The 26,823-nt window shown below is 39.2% G+C and overlaps 1 protein-coding gene across 5 annotated transcripts in view; it reads right to left on the bottom strand.

The window, feature by feature from the left end:
• CSMD3 (CUB and Sushi multiple domains 3) overlaps window positions 1-26,823 on the bottom strand; it is a 580,687-nt gene that overhangs the window by 162,524 nt on the left and 391,340 nt on the right. For all 5 annotated transcript variants that reach the window (XR_014566768.1, XM_083748860.1, XM_083748861.1 and 2 more), the window contains 8 exons: window positions 26,589-26,804; window positions 25,731-25,919; window positions 22,508-22,677; window positions 19,651-19,807; window positions 18,952-19,143; window positions 16,587-16,713; window positions 15,290-15,492; window positions 5,724-5,915 (listed from right to left, as the gene is read on the bottom strand). Coding sequence is in view for 4 of the 5 variants with exons in the window: in XM_083748860.1 (XP_083604986.1) it covers window positions 5,724-5,915; window positions 15,290-15,492; window positions 16,587-16,713; window positions 18,952-19,143; window positions 19,651-19,807; window positions 22,508-22,677; window positions 25,731-25,919; window positions 26,589-26,804 (1,446 nt within the window). In the remaining variant the exon portion in view is untranslated. The remainder of the gene's footprint in view (window positions 1-5,723; window positions 5,916-15,289; window positions 15,493-16,586; window positions 16,714-18,951; window positions 19,144-19,650; window positions 19,808-22,507; window positions 22,678-25,730; window positions 25,920-26,588; window positions 26,805-26,823) is intronic.

The raw sequence follows: 26,823 nt of genomic DNA, 5'->3' as shown, positions 1-26,823 counted from the left end.
CATATGCATGACAAGCAAGCTGCAAGTAAATCATTATAATTATAGCTGTGTATAAGACAATTGTAAGATTGATGCAAACTCATCAGAAACAAATATGTTATATTGGAATTAGCATAGTACTTTGTATAGAACATGAAGTATGGATATTTAACTAAGAACAAAAAGTCCCAATCTAGTGACCTGTGTGTGTGTGTGTGTGTGTGTGTGTGTGTGTGTGTTTGTGCAGACAGGTTTTGAACACCCAGTTTCTTTTACTAAACAGCATCTCCCTTACACAATGTAAGAACTCAAGGCTATATCAGATCTTGAACAAGTAACCTGAAGCTTATCAGCCAGGATTTAGGCAGTGTGCCACCGTCAAACTCTGGGTAAAGGGGGGAGGGGACTACAGTGAGACTAGTACCAGCCCAAGAATGCTAGGTCAATGCCAGTCAAATAAGCTTCTTCTTTTACAGGTATATCTTTCTCTTTTTTAAAAAAATGAAGTATATTAAAAAATAATCAGTTACTAATAAAACATGTTATTAGCTACACAATGAAACACTGAAACCAATACCTATTTTAAAATGTTAAGGATTATATATTTGTTATACAGTGGTACCTTGGGTTACATACGCTTCAGGTTACAGATGCTTCAGGTTACAGACTCTGCTAACCCAGAAATAGTACCTCAGGTTAAGAACTTTGCTTCAGGATGAGAACAGAAATCGTGCTCCGGGGGTGCGGCAGCAGCAGGAGGCCCCATTAGCTAAAGTGGTGCTTCAGGTTAAGAACAGTTTCAGGTTAAGAATGGACCTCCGGAACGAATTAAGTACTTAACCCGAGGTACCACTGTAATAATCATTTAAAGTGAAAATGGGGTAACCAAAAGACAAACAAGAAATGAAAACAAACAAGGAAAATCTAATAGCAAAAAAATATGTCATTATATATATATATGAGAGATAATGAATATATGGATCAATTGGTGCATTACAATAAAGGGGTAAGGTCAGCTAATATTTGGTGACCTGTATAAAAGCTACTGGTTTAGGTTTCATCACTAGCCTTTATATCCTAGGATGCCAGAGGGTAGCAGGAAAGATTTGTGAGTTCCCCTGTAGATATTAACTAGGCGTGCTCATTGATGGTCCTAATGCTTACTGCTAATTATAGTTATGTCAATAATGTTGTGGCCTTTGTCCCCCAAATCAAATGTCCACCTCTTATTACAATTCTGCAAAAGTATATTAAATACAGGTTTATAAAATGGCCTTAGAGAAAATGCATATATGACATTAGTTGTGTGACATTAGTTGTAAACCTGAACAGTTCCACAAAGTACGGTAAGTTTAACTCTTTCTGTCCCTAATATGGTTGCAAGAAAAAGTGCTGAAGCTGCTGTTTATATCTCAATGGGCACCAGTTAACATAATTAATGTCACTTGCCTCACCGAAGACTCTTAAGTAAGTTTAGAAGTCACAGAACAAGAAGAGATGTTATACTGTGGATCAGCAATTGGTTAAGTAGCAGGAAGTAGGAATAAGTGAATAGTTCTTCCAATGGAGGGATGTAGAAAGAGTATCAGTATTGGGAACTGTGCTTTTAAAGCTGTTCATAAACAATCTAGAGTTAGGAGTGAGCAATGAGGTAGCCAAGTTTGCTGACAATACTGTACTAAATTGTTCAGGGTCATCAGAACAAAAAGGGATTGTGAAGAGCTCCAAAAGACCTGTCCAGGCTGAGTTAACGGGCAGCAAAATAGCAAATGCAATTCAATGGAAACAAGTGTGAATTGATACCTGCAGAAAGAAAACAATAATAATAATCCTAATTTCACATGTAAGATGTGAACTCGAGGTGACTAACCAGGAATGAGACATCGGGGTCATAGTAGAGAGCTTTATAAAGTGTGTGGCAACCTTGGAGAAGGCAAATTCAATGCTAGGGATCATTATGAAATGAATTAAAAAATAAAACTAATGACACCATAGTTCCAGTATACAAAGTGTGTTCTCCCTCATGGAGAGCATGTGTTGCAGTGGGGGCTGACGAGGCAAAAGGTCAGCCCCCATTGTTGCTAGGCAAAAGGTTTGGCCATCTTTTAAGCAGGGGCGGGCTGTTACTGGGGAAAGTTATATGTTGCCATTTAGTGATTGACAGCCCTATTTGTTAAATACATTGCACACAGCGACGAACTTCCTCTTTTTGCTGTGTGCTTCGGATCACCCGCCCTCCCTTCCCTAATGTTAGGCTGTTTGCTTGTCCTTGCTATGCCTGTCATGGGGTCGTCTGCTTTGGGGCAGGGGCCTGGTAGGAATTTTGTCCATTTGGCTGATTGGCTGATGCCACTTGGTTTTTGCCTACTGCGTAGCAAATCGTCACAACTTGTAAGGTTGCGGTAAGGCATTGGTTTGGGAATTGGTTGGTGGAGGGGTATGGATTTGGCTGTGCCTGCCCCTCCAAAATGCTGCTGCTGCTGCAAGGGTTTTCCGTTAAAGGAACCCAGGGGATCCCCATGCTTTTGTCCGAAACCCCCTGGCAAGGGGCTAGGGCCACGCAAGCCCCTGGGAGCATTCTGGGGAGAGGTAAGGCATGGTTCCCAGTCCCGTCTCTCTCCCCAGGTGACTTACCCTTGCTGACTTCGCGGGGGGTGTGAATGTCAGAGCTGTTCCCATGTGGGGGCAGTTAGTGCTACCAATGCCTAAGCAACCACTCACATTGCTGTAATTTGAATAAAGTTGTGGCCAAAATTATGCCAAAAACCTTAAACAAAAATTAAGTGTCATTGTGTTTTTATTTGGGGGGTGTCTTGGGGACCTCGATGCTCAAATAGATGGTGCAACTATATTTGGAACATTGTATACAGTTCTGATCACGTCACCTGAAAATGGATATTGTAGAGTTGGGAAAAGTTCCAGAAAAGGGCAACCAAAATGACAATGGGATGGAGGTGCTCCCCTAAGAAACAAATTTACAGTATTTGGGGCTTTTAAGTTTACAGAAGACGGAATTAAGAGGAGCCACGAGCGAAGTGTATAAAATGACTCATGATATGTAGAAAGTGGCTAGAGAATTTCTTTTACTCCATCTCTCATAGAACTCATGGTCATCCAAGGAAACTGAATGTTGGGAGAATCAGGAAGTACTTCTTCACACAGCACATAGCTAAATTGTACAAATTGCTGCCACCAGAGGCAATTGCTCCCCAACCCCCAGTCTGGGTGGCTGTGTGTGTGGTTTCTTATTTGTGTAACTGAGAATGAGGGATCTTGTGCCTGTGTGAGAGTGGGATAAGTGCGATCGGTGGTGGACACCCCCCCCAAAAAAAAAGCTCAACAACTTTTTAGTTTGGGGAATATGGCAAGCCTATTTGCACCTACATTGCGCTGATCAATTTGAAAGTATAATATAATAAAGTGGCATGCCTATGCTTCAGCAGCCTTTGATTTTCACAGGTGCATATTTTAAGTTGTACTATTGTAGGTTGAACATGTACTGAATAATTACCACCCACAAAATTCAAAAAAACACTTTTATATATTAAAAGGCTGTTTGCTTTTTTTTTTTTTAAAGGATTTGACCAATCCTAAAGTTTCAATATTACCAAATAAATGTTTGGGATGAAGTGGCTAAAATACTGCGCCAACACACTGTTTCATAAAAACATGAATCTAAACAGATGCTACAAATCCATTGTTCAAACGGATTAAAATGAGATAGCCTGGTGGAAATACATAGAATGGAGTAAAGCACTCATGCATTTTAATTTTAACTGGCAGAACATGATGTGAATTTCTGGGTGTCTTTGATTTAATTATTTTTGTTTAATGTCTTTTTTTATGTAATAAAACCCAAAGGGAAAAAAAAGCAGAGTTCCATTAAAGTCTTTGTTGTGTGTTGGTGTTGTTTTTAAACACATCTGGGGGTAATCATATTTTCCAGATCTTCACAGAAAACAAAGCTGTTAGATGTTTGCCCATCCCAGAACAATCTGATCTCCCATATTAAATATTTACAAAAATGTCACAATGAATTTCTCTCACAGAAATTCTAATAAGGCAAAATGATCAATTTTCACTAAAAAACATTTTTTATAAAGATCTGTGTTTCAGCAACTAACAAACCAGCTCCTTTTGCAAATGATTCTCTGTATAATTCCATCAGTATGAAAACAACAACAACAACAACAACAACAACAACAACAACAACAACAACAACAACAACAAAGCTCTACAAGAAATAGACTTTGCAGAAATATTTTAGTGGGTAAAAAAACTGGTACTAAGAATGAACATCTTTAAAATACATTTTTCTGTTAAAAAAAACATTACAAGCTTCCATTGTTTTTAAGATCCAAAGAGACATGGGCATGAAAGCACATGCACCAGAGCTCTCAGGATGTCCCTTCCCAACTAGAAGACTTCATGCCGTTCCTAAAGCTGTTTTTGTCATGACCCCAGAGTGCAGCAGCAACCAAGATTTGAAGCTGCAGTCTCTCTAGCTAAGGAGTCAGTCCATTTCCAGGCCTCTAAGTCTGCTGCTGGAGGTCAGGAGACTAAAGCTGATGAACATGAGCAGGTGAGAACCTAGATCAGGGGTCAGCAACCTTTTTTAGCTGTGGGCTGGTCCACCGTCCCTCAGACCATGTGGCGGGCTGGACTATATTTTGAAAAATATATATGAACGAATTCCTATGCCCCACAAATAACCCAGAGATGCATTTTAAATAAAAGGACACATTCTACTCATGAAAAACACGCTGATTGCCGGACAGTCCGCGGGCCAGATTGAGAAGGCGATTGGGCTGGATCTGGCCCCTGGGCCTTAAGTTGTCTACCCCTGACCTAGATCCTCACAGGAACCTTCTGTTGAGATTGAGGAACCATATGCCACCTTCAGGCTGTTGCAAGCCTAACACCACAGGAAATATGCCAGGCAGGGTCTCTAGAGGAGCCTGGGAGAGGTAGACTAGGGGCAGAAGTTGAAAAAGATTTAGTTTGCTCTCAACCTTCATGGAGTAAGTTGCCCGCTTGAAACTATATGTGGGCCTGAAGCTCCTGACCTGCCTTATTTGTGGGATCTGGCAATAGACCAAACTTTGTGAACTGCCTGTTAAGACTGTGAAAACATTCTGCCATTCTGTCACAAAAATGGGGATAGTCTCTCTTCCCCTCTGCCTCCTCAAAAAAAGTGTCAAAAGGTGAAAAAAATGTGGTTTTTTTAGTCCTTCATGAAAAATTATACAGCATCCTTCCATTGTAGAAACATTGCAGATTACTCCAACTGGAGTAATTGCTCCTAACACACTTCCAGTCTAGCCACTCTTCATTGGAATCAATAGCTCATTCTGTGTCTCCCAAAAGACAAAGAGACTCCTTAACTCAGGAGACAAAGAAGAAATTCTGCTTCTGATCAAGACTAGCTACACTGAAAACACATTAGGTGTAATGACTATAATTGGGAGTGCTTTTATGACAAACCTACAATTTTCTTCAGCACCTATTGAGATTCTCCTCTTTGGTCTCTTTGTGGTGCTGTCCTCTTTCCTTTCCTCCTGCAAGAAATCTATCCTCTTTAAAAGGTAAAATACCATCCTATTGAGGACTACTGAGCTGCCCTGGTATCTGTGTTTAATTCAACGTTAACAATAAGCTATTGACTTTTGGCTTTGTGGCTGTGTAACTATAACATGTTTCCAAAGTCAGAAAAGCAGTTGCGTCTTCCCTTGGTTTCTGCATACCTATACAGACTGGTGGGTTGGGCTGCCAGAAGTACCGATTTTCTACCTGAATGCAGGTTATTCTTTCATCTCCTTGCAACTCATAGCCAGGGTCACACTGAAAAATGACGGTGTCTCCAGGTTCTCTCCCATCCCCATTTCGGGTTCCATTCATGGGGACTCCAGGATCACGGCATGCTGTGGCTACAGAACCTAGAAGGAAGGCAAAAATATCACTTTTTGATTCATAACAAGTTGCACTGTACAGATGTTTTAAGAAAAGACTATTTAATGGCTCATGCAAGCCAATGAGATGTTTAGGCCTCTTTTCTTCAGGGAAATATATTGTCCACTAAAATGATTATTATATGCAATTATTTTTTTTATTTGCCATCTGTTTTGATTACTGACTGTAATCACGTTTCATCAGACTTAATGTAGCATTTCAATGCATAGAATGAAATATGCCAGTAAAAGAGATCTGCTGAACTAGTTACACTAACGTGTGTGTTTTTATTTGTTTCTAAAAAGTTAAAAATCAAAGAAGGAACTGAAATAATGCCAGTTAAATTGATGACATTTTACTTAACCAGGTGTACCAAAAACTGCCACATGATGGGTGAAGTGGTTTACCTTCCCCCCCTTTCATATAGCTTGGAACAAACTCATAGATAATTCATCATTTCAACAATGCCTATTCTGAATTAATGTGTTTTATCCAACAAGTTGTCAGTTAGTGCAATGACTTCTGTTTATGCAAAATAACTTTTTTCTCCTCTCCCCATGCCTTTCCCACTCTGCTAATATTTTCTGAGGGTTCTCCAAACCTTCTAGAGCACATTTAGGGAGGGCATAGAGTGTGTGCAGGGACAAGACAGCAGAGGAAGTTCCATTACCAATGTGAAAGTTTTTGTGCTAGTAGGATGAGTTTGTTGGAAATAACCCAAGGGGATTGAGAGCCCTGCATCCCAGCAGCAAAAGAGACTTAGTAGTATTCAGCAGTAACTTTGACATTTTACTCTGAGCCAAAGCTTATGATTAAAATATTCTGTAAGCATTCAAATACAAAGATTTCTGCTTCCCTTGGAAGAAAACTTGACAGATTAAATTGCATTATACATTTTCTTTTCATTGAATCAGCATGCTTGCACTTTTCACTTAGAACCTGTCAATACTGACCAAAAAAAGGATTTAGCCATCAGCCACTTGTTTACTTGTTTGTTTCCCAGGAAAAAGCCAGAGCTTGCAAAAGAAAAGGCAAAACAGTAACTCAAACTGAATATGAGATCACAAAAAAGAACTCAAACAAAGAATTAACTAAATTAGACTTTGGGCAAGATCACTTGACAGGCAGTTTGGAAAATATTCTTTTCATTGTATTCAGGAGACTAGAATCCTAAACATAGTTCTTCCAAATACTGGTATTCATGGTCAGGCAAATGCCTGGGTGTTTACCCAGGCATTTGCCTGACCATGAATACAGTGGTACCTCGGGTTAAGTACTTAATTCGTTCCAGAGATCCGCTCTTAACCTGAAACTGTTCTTAACCTGAAGCACCACTTTAGCTAATGGGGTCTCCCACTGCCACCGCACCGCCGGAGCATGATTTCTGTTCTCATCCTGAAGCAAAATTCTTAACCCGAGGTACTATTTCTGGGTTAGCAGTGTCTGTAACCTGAAGCATATGTAACCTGAAGTGTATGTAACTCAAGGTACCACTGTACCATTATTTGGTACATTTGCAGTTGTCTGTGGAAACATTCCATAGTCTGAACCTACCCTCCACAAAATGTGCCTACATTGTGGAAATATCTCCTATAGAGATAAGGCAGACTCCAAATTTGGGATTTTTCAGTTGACAGCTGAAAATGTACTTGTTTTCCTGGGCATTTATTCCCAGAGTTCCTGATTAATATGATTAGTATATTTCTTTTATGGAACTGATTGTATTGTGACATTCTGGTTTTATTTGTTTATGAACTATTTTGCTATTTCTTTGCAAAATAAAGGTGGCATCTACATTATTTTAAATAAGAAAAGGTAACATAAGTTTGGTTTCTTCTGTGTCATTGAACAAATGAGACAAGAGCAAAATGGCCTACAATCAAGAACACTTTCCATAAACACTTTAACCAAAAATTCTTTTACCAAGACAAAAGCCTTCTTTGTGGACTAGCCAAATATTATAGAAATCATACTGGTGCTAACTAAGCACATGGTGTTTCCAGGAGAACATGAGACTAGTGTTAAAAACTAACAGATTATTGACACTACTGTACACAAGACTTAGAACAATTGTTTTCCCTGTTCAGTTGCTCAAAGCTGATTTTCTACTATATTTAACTACATTTCCCCTCCTTTCAAAATTACTGTTCTCCAACAAAATATTAGATCTTGCTTTAATCTTCCCGTTCTCCTCATGTTTCATAGTTTTGCATTGTATTGTTCTCATTCTCTCTCCTATCTAGCCTTCCTGAGTTCCTATTTTGTGTCCAGTAACCTAAATTCATACTGGAATGTGGGTTGCATCCCATTGTTTCTATTAGTTTCTATTAGTTATCTAAAACACCTCTTTCATTCTTTCCATGAAAATTGGTAGAGTATGCACAAATTTCAACAGATAAAGTCTCTTATAACCTTGCAATGAGACCTGCAATGAAGTCTTGAAATAAAGCTACAAAGCTCAGAAAACACAACCCTTTATAAATGTGCATATGTGTGCCTGATATTGTATTGCATTATAACTTGTTATTGAACAACTTAACCTATCATTCAGCTAACTTTTTTGATGTATACTAGGGTGCCTATAAATTGACACAGAGCTTGTTATCTAAACATGGTTATCTCAAAGATTATATTTCCTGCTCCCTGGCACCGAAGATCTCTGCTCTTTGAATTATGGAATGATTTCCATGAACAAACATGTTCTATTTTGAAATCTTTAAGATAATATTTTAGTTTCCTGTTAATTGTGTTGCTTCTCAGAGCAACTTGCTCAATGGAAGCTGTCTTCACTGTCTTCTACTTTGTGCTTCTCTACAAGATTAGAAGATCTTGTAGAAGAGTCCTATTGTGTCTCATCTCGAGATGAAGTGGCTAAAGTTCAAAGTACAGTATATGTGTGATTTCTCTTCAAGAGGCCAGCACCGGAATCCTAGTTCTCTGGTTGTATTGCACAGATTATAGTCAAAATGGAAACACTTCCCAGTCAAAGAAGTTGCCAAAATTAAGACAAATGCAAGTAGTAAAGAGCCACTTGTAAATTTTGGAATGTAACCAGACTTTTCTGGATATCAGGCTCAACAACTTTTTGTGCCCGGATTTTTACCTCTTGAAATACAGCAACCCTATAAATGGACAATATCTCTTGGACTAATGTGTGGGTCAGAGGATGCTGGACTAGCTGGCCTTAAGGCCTGATCCATCATGATTCCATCTAGGTTCTTACTGGAGAAATACGTTTTCAAGGGAAACTCGGTCCCTACAGAATCATCAGGTTTCACCTTGGCTAAAACCACTATTCCTGCCTTCTTACATGATTACCTATAAGTGTTAACAAGACTAACAATTAAAACATCAAGATTAAAATGGTGCACATCCAGCAGAATAGTTCAAGTAGTGTGGCAAGTTTAAAAATACACAATTCCTTTAAATTTAAAAGCTAAGCAAACTTGTCCTTTTTCTTTCCTAGTCTGTATCTAGTTTGCACTTCTAGTTTTGATTTGTTTACTTTCAGTCAGAATAACTGCAAAAGGTATTCAAAATGCTTTTCCACAGTGGAATTAATAATTCCCTGCATTTTCTGGGGTTGCCTCACCTAATACATCTTAGAAGCACATTTGCTTTCCTTGTAGCTATTTCACATTCATGATTCATCATCATTCTGTGATGAATAAATCCCCAGGTCCCTCTCTTCTACCATCTTCAAAATGTCTGTTTCAAGCAGACCGGCGGTGTTAGCTTCATATTAGTCTCCAAATGCATTTTTCCTATACTTTGTACTATCTAGTTTCATTCCTTTTCAATTACTGCATTCCGTGAAGTTATATAGTACGGCTGAATCTTTCTATCCTCTCTGTTTCACCAATGCCTCCCAACTTTGTACCATTAGCAATTTTCATGAATTCATTCCTTTATCCATTGCCAAGGTCATTAAATGGAAATATTAAATTAAATGTTTCCCAAGACTAATTTACAATCATTCCACTTGTAAATGTTCTGCAGTTTGCTTCAGCACCATTTCTTGCTCTCAGTGAATTTTTCATTTTATGATCCCCACCCCCACCCTATTTTAATATTTTCTAGCTACTGCAGTTAAAATCCTCAACATGCTTGAGAGCTTATACTTGTACTGGTCCCAGTACCAATCTGGATGGAACAGCGGCAGGAATATGGGAGACCTGACTGGGTCAACACTGAATCCTTATTAAGTACCCATGCAGTTAGAATGGTTGAGAGAAGGAATCTAAATCAGTCCTCTATTTCTTCTTACTAGTTTAACTTCTTCCTGAGCTCTGAAAAGAAGCAGCTCCAATTGGGTGGGAAATACTTTTAAAAAGTATTTTCAGGGGCAAAAGGGAGGGGAGAGTAATCTTCTCCCTTATATCCACCGAGACTGCAATTTAACCCTCCCTTCCCTTATATTCTGAATAGCCCAGATTGGGCCATACTATATCAAATCTACTTTAATCCTCAAGGAAACTTCATTTTAGATAGGTAAAAGGTAAAGGTAAAGGGACCTCTGACCATTAGGTCCAGTCGTGACCAACTCTGAGGTTGCGGCGCTCATCTCGCTTTATTGGCCAAGGGAGCCGGCGTACAGCTTCCGGGTCATGTGGCCAGCATGACTAAGCCACCTCTGGCGAACCAGAGCAGCGCACGGAAATGCCGTTTACCTTCCCACCAGAGCAGTACCTATTTATCTACTTGCACTTTGGCGTGGTTTCAAACTGCTAGGTTGGCAGGAGCAGGGACCGAGCAACAGGAGCTCACCCAGTCGTGGGGATTCGAACCACCGACCTTCTGATCAGCAAGTCCTAGGCTCTGTGGTTTAACCCACAGCACCACCCGCATCCCTTAGATAGGTAGGCCATAATATTCGTCACTCTCCCCTTTCTCACACTCATACTCACAAACACAGATGCACACATCTGCCTCTCTAGTTCATATAAAGCCACTTGCTTTCCAATGACGTACAATGATAGAAACCAAGTTCAGTATATATCTATCCATCTCCCTAGTTCACTTTGCACTACTAGCTAATGATGTACGTCAGGTCTGGATAAATCCTGAGCCAAAATGGGAGTGCCTCAGAGGGATTTGGGGCTTGTCAGAGGTCCTTGTGTGCAAGGAGCAGCACAAGTCAAACTGGGGGGGGGGGGATCTGTATGCAAGCATCTGTTAAAAGCAAAAGTAATGAATCTAATAAAGCCAAGTGAGCAGAACCTCAGTCTTCAGAAGCAACATGCCACTGAACTCAAGCTGCTGCAAAAATAACTTGGATACTTCCCTGCTCATGGGGTTTTCTAGAGGGATTTGCTTGGCCTCTCTGCAAAACTGACTAGAAGAACATTCTGTCTGATTACCTGGGGCTTTTCTTATGTTCTAAAAGGCTCAGTCAGAAAAGTTGTAAGGAATATAAAGACCATGGAGACTCTTGGCTTGCTAAATGAAGTTCAAGTATTGACACATTTGCACAAGGTGTCTTTTATTGCCCAATGTGACCTGGGGTTTCGGCTAACCTATCAGGGAAAGGGACCCTTTGTTTACCTAGAAAGCCTGAAACCGCTCAACAATTGGCACCATGAATCTGGGATCTGCTTTCCTGGTGAAAATCTGCTGTACAGCTAGGATCGCATGTGTAGATATATATATACCAGCAAAGGGAAACTAGGATACATGCAGTAATCCAAATCTTCAAAGAATTTTGACTGTCAACAATTCAAAGCCATTGAATCTTACCAATGATCACTACGGTGACATTCTGACTATCTTGCATGCCATTTAGATCAGATGTCAACTTTAAAAGAATTTAATGAAAGAGAGAAGATTAACGAAAGAGAAAGGATTAATGAGAAAGATAAAGAGAATCTCTCGGAAATTGAGTGTACGAGTATTTCCACCCTTTGATATTGTGATTCTGCATTTGGGTCAGATAAAAAGCATTTTTTTTTGTGGTTTAATAAAATATAGTTTCGCGTCATCAAAAAGAAGTGTGAGGATCTAGAATGATTTCAATTTGATGGTATGAAAAGGCCAACTAATATATCAGACTGATTAATTTTATCTTGAAAGTGGAAAAAATAATAATCTCAGAGATGTGGTATATATTTTTATATTTCTTTAATAAGACCACTAGCAAACTTATCTGACTCCGAGAACAGCTAGTTCATACACTCAGCATTAGGATTTGGCTTTTAAAGCCACCACTCAGAAAATTGTCAAGGGAACAAAGACATTGCCTGCGCTGACCTTATATAAACCAATTGTTACATTCATTTTGATGTGAAACACTCACTATAAAGCAAAAGGACATTGCTTGGTTTCATCTGAAAAACTGGCACTGCCTGAATGCTCCGGTACTGTAGTAGCAAAAATGGAACTTTTTATAGTAGGCATGGGGAACCTTCTTTTCAATTAATGACCAAAGTAGTCTGTTGAGGTCTACATTCCAGCAGTGAATGGGGCTGACATCAAAGGTGGGTGGGGCATCCCCTTATTCTCTTTCCATATGCTTTCTTTATATATCTCTGCATTACCCTTCTCCCTTTCGATATTTCTGCCACCCCCTTGTCTCTCATTTTACCCACCTTGCCACCCACCTGAAATTAAGACAAATTTGGCATGAAATTAGGACATGGGATACACATGTGATTCTTGGGCCATTGATATGGAGTAGTCTGTCCAGTTCCAGGTGTCACAGTTTAAAAAGGATATTGGCAAGCTGGAACATGTGCAGAGGGCAACTAAAATGGGCGAGCCTTCTGAGGAACGGCTGAGGGAGTAGGTTTAGCCTGAATAAGAGGTGATATAACATCCCTCTTCAAATATCTAAAGAATTGTCACATGGAAGATGGAGCAAGCTTGGGTAAGACTTGAATAATGGCTTCAAGTTACAAGAATTTGTTGTTGTTTTTTAGTCATTAAGTTGTGTCTGACTCTTCATGACCCCATGGACCAGAGCACGCCAGGCACTCCTGTCTTCCACTGCCTTCTGCAGTTTGGTCAGACTCATGTTGGTAGCTTCGAGAACACTGTCCAATCATTTCATCCTCTGTTGTCCCCTTCTCCTTGTGCCCTCCATCTTTCCCAACATCAGGGTCTTTTCTAGGGAGTCTTCTCTTCTCATGAGGTGGCCAAAGTATTGGAGCCTCAGCTTCAGGATCTGTCCTTCCAGTGAACACTCAGGGCTGATTTCCTTCAGAATGGATAGGTTTGATCTTCTTGCAGTCCATCAGACTCTCAAGAGTCTCCTCCAGCACCATAATTCAAAAGCATCAATTCTTTGGCAATCAGCCTTCTTTATGGTTACAAGAAAGGACACTTCAAATAAATACCGGGGAGGACTTTCTGATGGTAAGAGCTGTTAGAAAGTGGAATGGACTCTCTTAGAAGGTGGTGGACTCTCCTTCATTGGATGTTTTAAGCAGAAGTGGGATGGCCACTTGTCATGGATGCTTTAGTTGAGATTCCTGTATTGCAAGGGAATCTAGGTGATCCTCAGGGTCCTTTCCAACGCTACAATTGTATGATCCTGTGACTGCCTTCCTCTGTTTTATAGCAACATATATAAACAAAAACCAAAAACATTTCACAAACAACAAACATTTTGGAGAAAGGAACTGGTCACTAGGAGTGACAAGGGTATTACAACCAGGACACTGCATTTTATACAGTAATCAGAGCAGCAGGTCAACCAACTACGCTGAGGAACAATTGTTCATTTAAAAAAGAAGAAGAAAGAAGGCAAAATTCTAGTTTGAGAACAACAGTCTACATTAGTCTCACTCCTGCCATATACATTTATGAGGGAAATTGTGTGGGGAAGGAACAATACAATATTGTCTGTCTGGCAAAAGGTCATTTGTTTTGCATCTGAGAACATGGATATGACTTTTTTTAAAGGGCATGTTTTGTTCCTCTCCTCATTTAGAATTAAAACACTGAACAGAGAGTGCTCACAATTGTTGTGTGTCCTTGCCTTAGAGGAACCCAAACCTATTGGGTGTTGTCCCCCACCCCCCACCCACCCCCCAACACACTAGAGACATCAAGATCTTCTTGGGCTCTCAGTAGCCCTTTTCTTCATGTGAAGCAGACATTTGAAAATAAACGACTGCATTTCATATTTAAGAGAGAAGGCAGCTTACAATTTAAAAATTGACATTCACAGCAAGAGCGTTGCAAATATACAGATATCTCCACATCAGTAAAAACTATTAGGAATCTGCTCAGCTACCAGCCACAGATTAAAGATAAAGTACTCAAGATCTGTGGCAGCTAAAGTAGCCAAGAAAACCCACTATAAAATTATGTTGAGCTTTTACTGTTGTAGCAGTAGAGATCTCTAATTTATTTAAAATCACAAATCGGATTCTATGACATATTATATTTCAGGAAGTAGTGTACTCCCTGTGACATTCTGTGTGCGCACAAAGGATTTTCAGAGCAATCCTTTCCCTTGGGGAAAAAACCAGCAAAGATTTTAAAAGCACTATTAAAACGCATGAAGAAATAATAAATTTGTCAACTAGTACTTAAAAGACAACAGAAATAACACCAAGTAAGCTTTCCTGGAGAGCAAATTCCTCAAGCAGGTATCACAACTGAAAAGTCCTCTCTCAAGTAGTTACCTGCCTCACCTTTGGTCTGTGTTTCTCAAACTTGGGTCCCGAGCTGTTGTTGGACTACAACTCCCATCATTCCTGACTACTAGTCCTGCTAGCTAGGGATGATGTGAGTTGTAGTCCAACAGCAGCTGGGTACCCAAGTTTGAGGAAAAACTGCCTTAGGTAGTAGGTGTACCTGCAAGACGGCCTTCAAAGCAAATCTCAATATATGGTAATGTTGCCGTGAACCTTAAATCCCAGATAAAGCTTCAGTCACTTATTTAAATACATATTATATGACAGTTATATTTAAATACATATTAATGTCCAAGAAACTATGCAGCAGAACTTTTCAATCTAATCACAAAGGCTTATGTAGGACAAAACAGAAATTTGTATAGACATTGAACTCAAGGCCTTATAGAATTGAGACATGTCCAGGTATCACTTAACATTGTTAAATAATCAAAAATCCAGTAATATATAGAGATATAAATAAAAAGAGAGGACAAACATTGACATGGGAGAGCATTGTTCTTTAGCTGTCCACCTCATCATCTATTTTCAAAAAAATATAAATGATTATGAATTTGTTCATAAATATAATTGCGTCTGTCACATTCCAAACAAATGAAAGACAACATTGACTAACCTGTGGATTATTCTATATCAGCTTCTACCATCGACTTCAAAATGGGAAGAAACAAAATCTAGTCAAAAGAGAAGCATTGTACAGTAATATGCATATATGAACTTACTTGAAAACTGAATGGCAAATCCAGATTTGCTGATATAGAAGTCTGTGTCAAACTGGATTGTAACTATGTTGAGAGTGCTGTGGATGCCTTCTGGAATCAGAGAGCCACTAATTTCTTTTAACAGCATATCGTTTTCAGGTGGACCATCCCAGACACGTAGAATATCATGTGATGCTTCAGTATCAAATGCTAGAAACTGGAGGCTGTTAACAACATCAGTGGTTTAACAATCCACATAACGTATAATGGCAAGAAAATTGTTGCAACAAATGGTGCACTTCTCAACATGCCTACTTAAAATTTCCCAATGAGCTGAATAGGGCTCGCGCCCAGGAGAGCAGCTATAGGACTGTAGCCAAATGTACATTCCCAAAAGTTAAAGCTTAGGCAGTGTAACCTTTGACAGCAAATAAACCATTGATGTCAAGGTCTAATTGTGTACATGCATTAAATAAATATATTAAGTGCATTTAGACCTTGACTTCAGTTCTTCGTTTTTATCATGGTGGTTATTCTTGGACAATGTGATAAATTGTTGGGAACTGCATGAGACATTACTACGCAATGGAAGGACAGCAGTCCAGGCACACCGTCACATCACATGTCAAATGAAAGTGAGCTCTGATCCCCTCCCAGCAGCACCTTTTCCCAAGAAGAGTTGACACTGTTGCTGGAGCAGAGAGACATTTCACTTTCAGGGTGTGAAGATCTACTTCCCACCTGGACAGAGCTCAATAAAACCTATAAGACATCTTCTGTACCTCTTTAACATCAGGTTAACAACAATATATATATTTTTTGGAACTGCTTTTTGGACTTGTTAATGTGAAGTGTGTTTTGATTTGTTTAAAAATAGATCTACAATTACAAAGGTGTGTTTTGGTTTTTTTTTAAAAAATGTTCTCCTTTAGTTTCCAAACCATTCAACTGCTTTAGCTTGGAAGTGCCTTGGAGACAGAATTATTAACACATAGAAAAATTGATGCAGGCTGCTCTGCTTATACGAGATAGTATGGAATCTAAGTTAAACTGATTAATGAATACTACTGAATTCTTTTTGCCTAGGACAAAGGCCCACTTGTCCAATGTACATCTAGGTCATCTTTATATGTTTGCTTCTGTAAGTGCATATAGCTGCTCTCAGAACTCAGGCTGTTACTTAAATACTGAGCAAAATTGAAAGTTAAAAAAGGGGGGGGGGAGAAAAAAGCCCTTGGAATGCCAATGAAACTTTTACAGGCCACGTTTCTTATTTTGAAACTTTGGTTCTCCACAAAATAAGATCACATTGAAGTACCTGACAATGTTCCCTGGATCAACTTCAATCATCCACATACACCGCAGATTATTGTCATAAGGAAAAGGATAGCCTGGAGATAGGATTCTTCCTGAGGATTCTCCTTTAAAACGACCTCCACACTCAGCTAGTAAAAACAAATTAGAAAATTATTTCTGATAAAGTTTCTATTAATATTTCTGTTCTACCTTTCGTTTATGACAAATTATTTCTTATCTCACGTTCATTTATTTCACAGTTCATGACCAATTATATTATGTTAGAGAGCTGGATACTAGTCAAAAATACTCTTGTCCTAATGTTATGAGATCAAATGTGAGGTCAAATTCCTAATGGCATGATTTTGATTATTTTACAAAATGATTCTTATAATTCAACCATTATCTGCATAGAATCGGATACTTTCTCTTTGGCATTAGAAGGAAGGGAAAGGTTGTCTATCAGCCAAAATGTCTGTATAAGTGATGAGCCAAACATTCATTCCCATTAGTGTGGAAACATTTCCATTGTGTGAAAGCGGAGAAGCGATTTCTGCTGTTTTATTTGAGGGGATACAAAATTTCAGTGAAATTTCTTGAGGTTTAAGGGTTGGTTTGCCATAATAATAATAATCATCATCATCATCATCATCATCATCATCATAATCATAATAATTTATTATTTGTATCCCGCCCATCTGGCTGGGTTTCCCCAGCCACTCTGGGCGGCTTCCATAGAAACCTAAAATATCACACATTAAAAACGTCCCTGAACAAGGCTGCCTTAAGATGTCTTCTGAATGTCAGGTAGTTGTTTATCGCTTTGACATCTGATGGGAGGGCGTTCCACAGGGCGGACGCCACTACCAAGAAGGCCCTCTGCCTGGTTCCCTGTAGCTTTGCTTTTCACAATGAGGGAACCGCCAGAAGGCCCTCGGCGCTGGACCTCAGCGTCCGGGCAGAACGATGGGGGTGGAGACGCTCCTTCAGGTATACTGGGCCGAGGCCGTTTAGGGATTTAAAGGTCAACACCAGCACTTTGAATTGTGCTCGGAAACATACTGGGAGCCAATGTAGGTCTTTCAAGACCGGTGTTATGTCGTCTCAGCGGCCACCCCCAGTCACCAGTCTAGCTGCTGCATTCTGGATTAGTTGTAGTTTCTAAGTCACCCTCAAAGGTAGCCCCACGTAGACTGCATTGCAGTAGTCCAAGCAGGAGATAACTAGAGCATGCACCACTCTGGCGAGACAGTCTGCGGGCAGGTAGGGTCTCAGCCTGCGTACCAGGTGGAGTTGGTAGACAGCTGCCCTGGACACAGAACTGACCTGCGCCTCCGTGGACAGCTGTGAGTCCAAAATGATTCCCAGGCTGTGCACCTGGTCCTTCAGGGGCACAGTTACCCCATTCAGGACCAGAGAGTCCTCCACACCAGCCACCCCCTGTCCCCCAAAAACAGTACTTCTGTCTTGTCAGGATTCAACTTCAATCCATTAGCCGCCATCCATCCTCCAACCGCCTCCAGGCACTCACACAGGCACTCACGTCATACTCATGAACAAGTTGGTAGAGGGGCATCTCCCCTCACCCCCATTTCTAAACCTTTAAAAAGTTTGTCATTTCTGTCCATTTTGTATTATCCTTATCATAAACTGTGACCTGTCTTCCTGTCGCCCAGATCACCAGGTAAATCATGCTCATCTGTTTATCTTGGATCCCCTGTCAGAGGAAGAGTAAAAACAGAGTAGGAATTCTATCTTTTAGTTGGCAACTTTAATCTGTGGCACAATTTAGGGAGGCGGAAACTGCTACTGGGAAAGAAACTGTCACCAAAGAGATGAAGGATCTTAGTGACAGGAGCAATTTCCATTCCATTTGGGGGTGGGAAGGTAATAGGTAAACTTTCCCTTCCACAGGATGCATTTCTAGAAACAAACCTCCCTCTTCATGCCGGTAATAAAAATAGCTACTGCCCAGAAGCTACCCTGACCAAACTGGCTGAGTATGGTATTGGCGAACTCCAGGACAACCATTCTGGAGAATTTAGCATCTACACCATAGTGATCTATCTTTGGACTTCATGGCTTCCATGACAATTATGGGGCTCTCTTTACTTATTATTGACAGAGCAAAGTATTCCTCAATTTGGTCTTTGCCCCAGGGCTTAGGTAGGATAATTTGAAAATAGGGGGAGGTTGACATAACTCCTTTGTTATGGTCAGAGCACTTCCTTGTTAGGCTTGGTTTCATGTCCGCAGTTGTCCCTGAAGGACAGTCCTCTCCAGATATGCAGTAATCCAGGATCAAATCTCTGCTCAACCACAAAGCTTGCTTGGTGACACTGGACTGGGATAAAGGCAAATGGTAAAGCTAAAGAGAAATCTAGTACCGATACAAGATGGCAGAGGATAGTCCCATGCCCTTCTTTCTCCAGTCATGCACTTAAGAAGGCTGCTTCCATGGAGTGTGTAGCCAGGATTGCATCCATAAATGATGGTGCTGCCGGCAAAGTGGCCTTGATCACTTATCTTGTACCCAAATTGTGGCACACCTGGATCCTCACAATGAGAAAGTTCAAAACCTGTGAAAGAGGAGAAAATGGTAGTGTCACCAAACTAGGAAGTTTGCTGGCACATGATTCATCATTCATTTGTGTGTGTGTATTTAAACCTGAATTATTTAATTTCTGTGCCATGAACATGCCAACAAAAAGAACATTCAAAGCTGAAGTACAAATTGTTCTGCATTCAGTCTGATCTGTTTGTGGGGGCATTAGGCAATGTTGTGTCCTGAAAATGTTGTCTCACACTTCCCGTGCATCTTCCCATCACTTTCCTTATTATCCCCCCACCCCCCAAAAAACCTGAGTTACAGATAAAGTGGGTTTGCTGCACATGCGCTCCAAATCAACCATCATTGTGCAATTTGTATTTGACAGTATGTGACTGAATCCCACCCCAAAACAACAATGTAGAAGTGTCTGTTATCCATTCAAAATGAGCTTGCATGGCCCATTCTCAGGATGAGGAACAGAGTGGTCATGGCTTTTCCGTACCCTATCCCTTGTTCTACTTTCTGAAATACTTACTGGTATAAACAAGCTGAAAACCTTCATCTGTTCCCTCTGAATCTGAATTAAACTCAAGCCAAAGGTGATTTGAAGTACTGCTCAGTGTCAATCCTCTCAGGGAAGCACCAGTGAATGCACCTAGCAAGTGTGCTGTATTATCCCTCCCATCATATATCTGTAAAACAAATTGGCCTTGCATAATTTAAATAGGCATAACGGAGAAGCAGCAAAGTAAGTCCCATATTTCAATTAGGAAACAGATCTAGGCTGTTGCATTTCCTTATTACATGTTGGGCACAAGGTATTTTCTAAACATTGTCTTCTTTTTAAGCTAAGTCAATTCAAAGAGAAAGAAAAACCCAAAACCTGCACAGGAGTAGCCAGGAATAGGGTTTCCATTTCAGCACAGAGTTTGTTTAATTCCTGCACTTGCTTTGCCACTGCCAATATTTTAATGTTAGCATCCATACACAGTGAGTGATAATTTGGTATACTCATTTCCACATCATGCAACAAATAAATAAATAAATAAATAAATAAATAAATAAATAAATAAATGCAATCTCTTTCCAGTTGTGATATGAAAGCAGCCACTGAAGAATTTCACTAAATAAGGAGTTTTGCAGATTGATATTGAAAGCAAACAAAATAGATCACAATAGAACAAACAGATTAACTGGTTGAAAGGTGGAAGGACAACGTAATCTATATATAAATTGGAAGCCAAAGATATTCATTCATTCATTCATTCATTCATTCATTCAACTTCCTATCCTGAGCAGGTTTTCTCCACCTGCAGATACGCTTGAAACCACACTTTGATGACAAAAACATTTCAAGACGCAATCTGTATTTAATAGCATTCAGCCAGTTTCAAATGCAGTTTTCAGATCAGAAGTTGTCATGTTCCATTTTGAGTTTATGAAGAATTAAAACTTCAGATTGATTATCTATAGATGCTATATTTAATGCTTAGAATCTTTAAGGAATACTTATATTTGCACTTGACTAAAATCTACATTTCATTTCTGACACAAGTAAAACACAAAGGATTAAAAGTTTATCTTGTACTTAAAAAATACAAAATAAACATTTGGTATCAGCTTATATCAACATAAAAGTATTTTTCTCCTTATGGTGTGAACTGAAAACATTAAAAATTAATATGGTATGCTTCATATTTATGTTATTTTATATCAAATGATTTCTTAAATATTGGAATAAGAAAAAAACCCCACACATCTTAGGCTGCATTCCTATACTCATTTACCTGGAAGTAAGACCCACTGAACTCAATGGGAATTACTTCTGAGCAGATATGCATAGGACTGAATTATTAGCCTTGTTTTCACCTTTACATTGAACACATGAGCACATGAAGCTGCCTAACACCAAATGAGACCATTAGTCTTCTAGCCTGCAGATGACACCAAATTATTCAGGTTGGTGAAAAACCAACTAGACCATGAAGAGATTCAAAAGAATTTCTCTATACTGGCTGAATGGGCAATACAATGGAAAATGAGATTCAGTGTTAGTAAGTGATGCACAAGGTGGAGATCTAAACCACACACAAACTGAAGGAATATCAATTGGCTGAAACAAATGATGCCACCAAACCTGCTATGGTTACCTAGCATGTAACAGAAACTAATTCATCTTTATGTGCCCAGCTGAATTACAAAATAAGTGCAACTGCCCCACTTCCTGTTCTTGGCATGCATCTCAGATGCATTCACCCTCCATCAATCCCATTTCCTTCCCACTCACTTATCTAATGGTGCCTGTGGAGTCATTTTCCCAGGTAACCTACGAAAGTCACCATGCTCACCAGGAAGACTGGTTTCCTTTCAACAGGTGGAAAACCCTGGAGCTGTTGCTCTTGTTCCCTGCTCATGGGCTTTCTGTAAGTATCTATTTGGACATATTTGGACCAGAATGATGGACCAGATGGTCTTTCAGCCTGACCCAACAGGGTTCTTACAGTAATTACTTAAATAACAGTGAACCTGTGACCCTCCTAATGTTATGGAACTCTTGACTCCTGTCAGCCCCAGCCAGCCTCTGTTCAATTATGCAGAGAGTTGTACTCCGATAAAAATGGAAGGGCAATGAGCCCCACCGCAAAGCCTTTCACTGTCTGCAATTGAGACTGCATTATGAGTTTCAGTAGGATATGGAAGGAGACATTCTTGAGTGAAACACATATGCGGCACTGTGCTAGGACACATGAAAATGATGTGGCCCTATAGCTTACCAATGAAAAGAAGAAAATAACTAAAAGTTAACAACAAACGAACAACAAAAACTAAATTGGCTTATCAACTTAATTCATGATTTAAGCAAATTGAAATGCTGATAAAGGCTATCTGTTAAATGGAGGAAGAAGATAAATTGTTTCTGAAATATTGTTACAATGGATGTAATGAAACATGTTTAAGAAGATTCAGGTAGATGTTACATAGGTATTAATTTAACACATCAGTTGACTATAATCCCACTAGAATTTATTACTACTACTATTATTATTTACAATTATTTATTTTAAATTTACATTCATCAAATTGCAAATAAATTTATTTGCAAATAAACATGCAAAAATACAAATACGGATTACTATTACTTACCTACAAATATAAAACTGTTTTCAAGATCAGTACTGGCAATTTAATAAATCAATAAACCAATAAACTAATTCCTGTGAACATAAGGTTATAGAAAAGTATGTAATGGTCCATGTAATGATAATGGTGGTGATGTGAAGTTAGGTATCCACTCTAGTTAAATGTTTGGTTGCCTTTAATACAGTGGGATAACCAGATGAATTATATATGTTTTGAGATAACAAATACATCAGCCCAAAATCACAATGTACCTTAAGAACATCTGCTTGTGCTAAATGGAATGTTCTGGCAGATATGTTGATTCCTTTTCCTGCTTGCACTTGAATGCTGTAGATACATTCGTGGTTGTTTTCATAGTTGAGTGGGTAATTGGGGGACAGCAAAATTCCTTCATTATTTGTGGCAGAGGCTCCACATTCAGCTGTAAGTAAAACAGAATTCGAGGTATAGCTCAACAGAGAACATCAAACGTTTCACTTATGTGGGAAGTGCAAATACTATCAAATATCATATCATATACATTTGCCGCTATCTAAAGTTCTGTGACAAAAATAAATGTTTGATTCTGATATATGAGACACATTTTCCTTGCCTCTATATGTTTATGTACTAATTGTTATATCTGTACATTATTAGTCACACTAATTATTTAAACTTTCTGTTCTGAAATATTTATCTCTGATTTTGTTGCTCCACTTGTATCACCTCTATTCATTTTTCCAGACATTTCTGAAAACAGGGCAATAAACCTGAAACAATGCCTTGGGAAATACTTATACAATCTTTGGAAGAATAAATCATCTCCAGTGTTGATACAATAAAATGAAGCACAGTCATGGGTGGAATAAATATCGATGGAAAACCAAGAGTTATTCAAAAGTGATCAATGTAATCAAAGGGAGCAAAAATAATTCTACCTAATAAAATAACAGAGGGAAACAAGTTCCATACAGAAACTGCATTAAGATTGAATGAAAGTTGTGAATACTTTATTAAAAACAAAGAAATCACATTGCAAGTGTAGTGTAACTAAGTGATATGCATGGTCTAACCCACAATTAAAGAAAAGAGAAAGAGAAAGATAGAGGGAAGAAGGAAGGAAGGAAGGAAAGAAGGAAGGAAAATGGCAAGTTTTATCACCTTTAATAATCTTATTATGATGAGAGGCAATAAAAAGTTGGAATGAAAAAAGTCATTTCATCTACATTCATCAGAAAGCCCAGGGTGACAATAGTACATCATGTTGCGGCAGAAACACCTAATCTACTCCAATCATGGAACCCTATCCTAATCATATTTACATGGAAGTCACTTTGATTAAATAATGTTTTGATGATCCTAGAATAAGCAACTGCCCCTTGCACATGAAAACACATCACCAATATTTAAACCTGGATCCCCCTCTCATTTTTTCATCATGTACATATATGCAGACAGTATAGCTAGGTCATAAATCAGCACAATCTCTGATTAACTGGAGTGTGAAACGTTGTACCCCTTCTTTCTTACACTCTGTGGGCTGGTGCACAAAAGGAACTAGCCAGAACTGTAGAGTTGGAAGGGAGCATGAGGATCATCTAGTCCAACCTCCTGCAATGCTGGAATCTTTTTGCCCAATGTGGGGCTCAAACTCATGACCCCGAGATCAAGTTTCATGCTGTACTGACAGCGCTATCCCAGATCTTCGTATTTGGTAAGAGCTACAAAGAAGCACCATTTGCAACACCTTCGTATATGGCTGCAACAATGTGCAATATCGCAGAGTGGTCTATATTTTATTTTATTTGAATAATCCCAAGATACATAAATTGCAATGACAACTGCAACGACAAACTGCATTTCCATTTGTGCCATGCCTGGGTTCTTTGGTGGCTTCCACATTATCTCAAGACTCAAGGTGCTTGTATGTGAGGGTAAAACTCGCAATAGATTCCTTGAAACAAAGGTCCCAGTACTGAAACTGAGCCCTACATTTCAAATATCTTTGATTAGTTCTCATAACGGAAGAAGGGTGAAAATCCAAAGCACCCTCCCCACTTACATATCCTGCAGTCCTTAAAGTGCTGGACACTCATAGCTTGAAGGTCAATGGCTCCAAAAGAGCAGAAGCTGTTTGAGGAATACTTGACATCTGCCTGGGCTTCTCAGTTGGCATAGCCCTCGGGTTTATTGACTGCAGAAAAACTTCCCTTCCACTCTTTTCGAAAAGACTTAGTGAGCGAAATAACGGGTGATGGGTGTTATTAGGTAAGAAGGAAAGGAAGAGGAACACCTGTCCACCAATCACAGTGGTGGAAAGTTGGGTAGGTGAAGTGACAGGGTATGTCTGCAAAAGTATCTCTTTCTTTTGCAATTTCTGCATAATAAATTGTTGTTCAAAATCCCCAAACATTTCTACTGTAAGAGAGATTCAGCAGTGCAAGGAGAGATGACAGTATTTTGAGCATGCACTATTTTCTCATGGGGAAAAACTCAAATGAACATGTTATTTGGTTGACATATCAACTTGAAATTTCAAAAAACTATTGAGAATCCTGGCCCTGTTCCAATATCCCATATAGAAGAAGCTAAGTGATGCAGGAAGGCTGCAGGAACATATGGGCATCTTAATACTAGATAAAACTGCAGTACAAGGGTGACATTTCTCACGCCTAGGGAATTTTTTAGTAGAGCACAATCTCTTTTATCAAGTGCACTTCTCTATTCAGCAGCTTTAAATACATTTTAAATCAAGGAAGGATAAAATGTATCTGTGGGGTTTAATTAGGAAAATGTATGGCAAAATTAAGATTTTACAATGTATAATGTTCTAATTTGCTTCTAAATTCTAAGCCACTCAAAGAAAAAAATCTTTATACAACACAACAATCCATTTCCTAAGAACCTCATTCATTATTCCAAACAAAGGGATGCTATTTTGAGAGATTAGGACAATTCCCCCTCTTCTTTTGAGAGTTTTAATGGTATAATCCCAATAAAGAAAGAATAGGTATGTCGTACTTTCAGTGCCAGAACAAATGGAAAAAAATGTGGATAACTTAGATCTGGGATTCATTTTTGCTAAAATTTAAAAATGAAGGGTAGGATTCAGTATTGCACAATGGCAAATGTTGCATCTGCAGAAGCATTACACTTTGCCAGATGAAATAATCCCCATACACTGTTATGGAGCTTCTAGCCCAGGCAAATCTCAAGGGTTGTGAAAGGTCTTTGTGATGGAGCTCTCCCAAAATGCATTATTTGTAATGTGGGGAAATGATCAAAAGCATCTATCTCCCTACTCTGAACACTGAACATTCGCCTGCGAATAGAACCAGGAAACCTGACAAATTAAGGTGAAAAGACATGGGAGATGCAAAGGCTATATTGTTTCAGAACTAATTGGAGTGGTATCATGCTTATCCATGCGGTATAGTTGCAACTCCATGGACAATGACTACACATACAAGCAAATGAAAGCAGCTGACCACGTACCCACACACCTGGGCAGAGGTGCACTCCACACTCTTCGGCCTCCACCGAGGCAGATAATCTCTGAAGCCCCTTCCAAGCGGTATCCAGAAGAACAGGAGAATGTTAGAGTGTCTCCAACTCCAAAGTTAAATCCTATTCTGCTTCCAAACTGAGGAGTCCCAGGATCCTCACAAGGTTCAAGATTATATTCTACAGAGGCAAAAAAAATAATCAAAATCAAATTATTGCTTAAAAAAAATTAAAGGCTTCTTCATCACCCACCCTGTGCATTATAACAAGCACACATTTGTACCTGAGCCTCAGGTACAATTTAGCCTTCAGATACATTTTCAGAATAAATGATCATATAAGTAAATAGGCAATTCAGCTACAATTTAAAAAACCATGCCCATAAACACTCATAGCGTCTGAGAGATGCATGCTTACCATTCCTATAAGAGCTATAAATGTCTCTGAGTCTGACACAAAAAATGAACCAAAATAACTGCAGCATAAAAGCATGGCCAATTTCCTCATGGGCTCATTTGGAATCCCACTTCTTGAAATTAGACTTCAAATCACTCTGATACAGTGTGATTTTCCCAATGAATAATGTGCTTTACAGTTTATTATCATTTTCTTCAGCGTCCACTACTGGAAATGCCACAGCAGATGAACTGAGATTGTTATTACAGAAGCGACAACGAAAACAATTGTAAGGTCTATTTTTAAGAAGTGTAAGAAAAGTTACTATCATAACAAATATATTTGGACTGTTGCTTTCTCCCAACACCACCACCTCTGCCTCTTTGAGATCAAGCCCAGTAAAATAGCAAATGTTTCTCCACTTTATACAAATAGCTCATTTTGCTGCCTTACCAGAGAAAGTAATATTAAATCCTTCATATGATATTGAAAAGTCAGAAATAAAGCGCAACTGAGCCCTGAAATTTCCATAGAGACCAGCGTTGATTGCTGACGGAAGTTCTGAGCCAGTCAGGCGTGCCAGAGGCTGAGTGAAGCTGCGATTCTCCGTGATTAGTAAGTAGTCGTGATGATCTTCCAAATGAAAGGTGTGAAAGGTGAACTGCACTCCTATTAGAAAAATAAAATT

Source organism: Podarcis gaigeae (assembly GCF_964106915.1).
Source record: "Podarcis gaigeae genome assembly, chromosome: 7".
Lineage (NCBI taxonomy): Eukaryota > Metazoa > Chordata > Lepidosauria > Squamata > Lacertidae > Podarcis > Podarcis gaigeae.
This window is presented reverse-complemented; position numbering and strand designations above follow the sequence as displayed.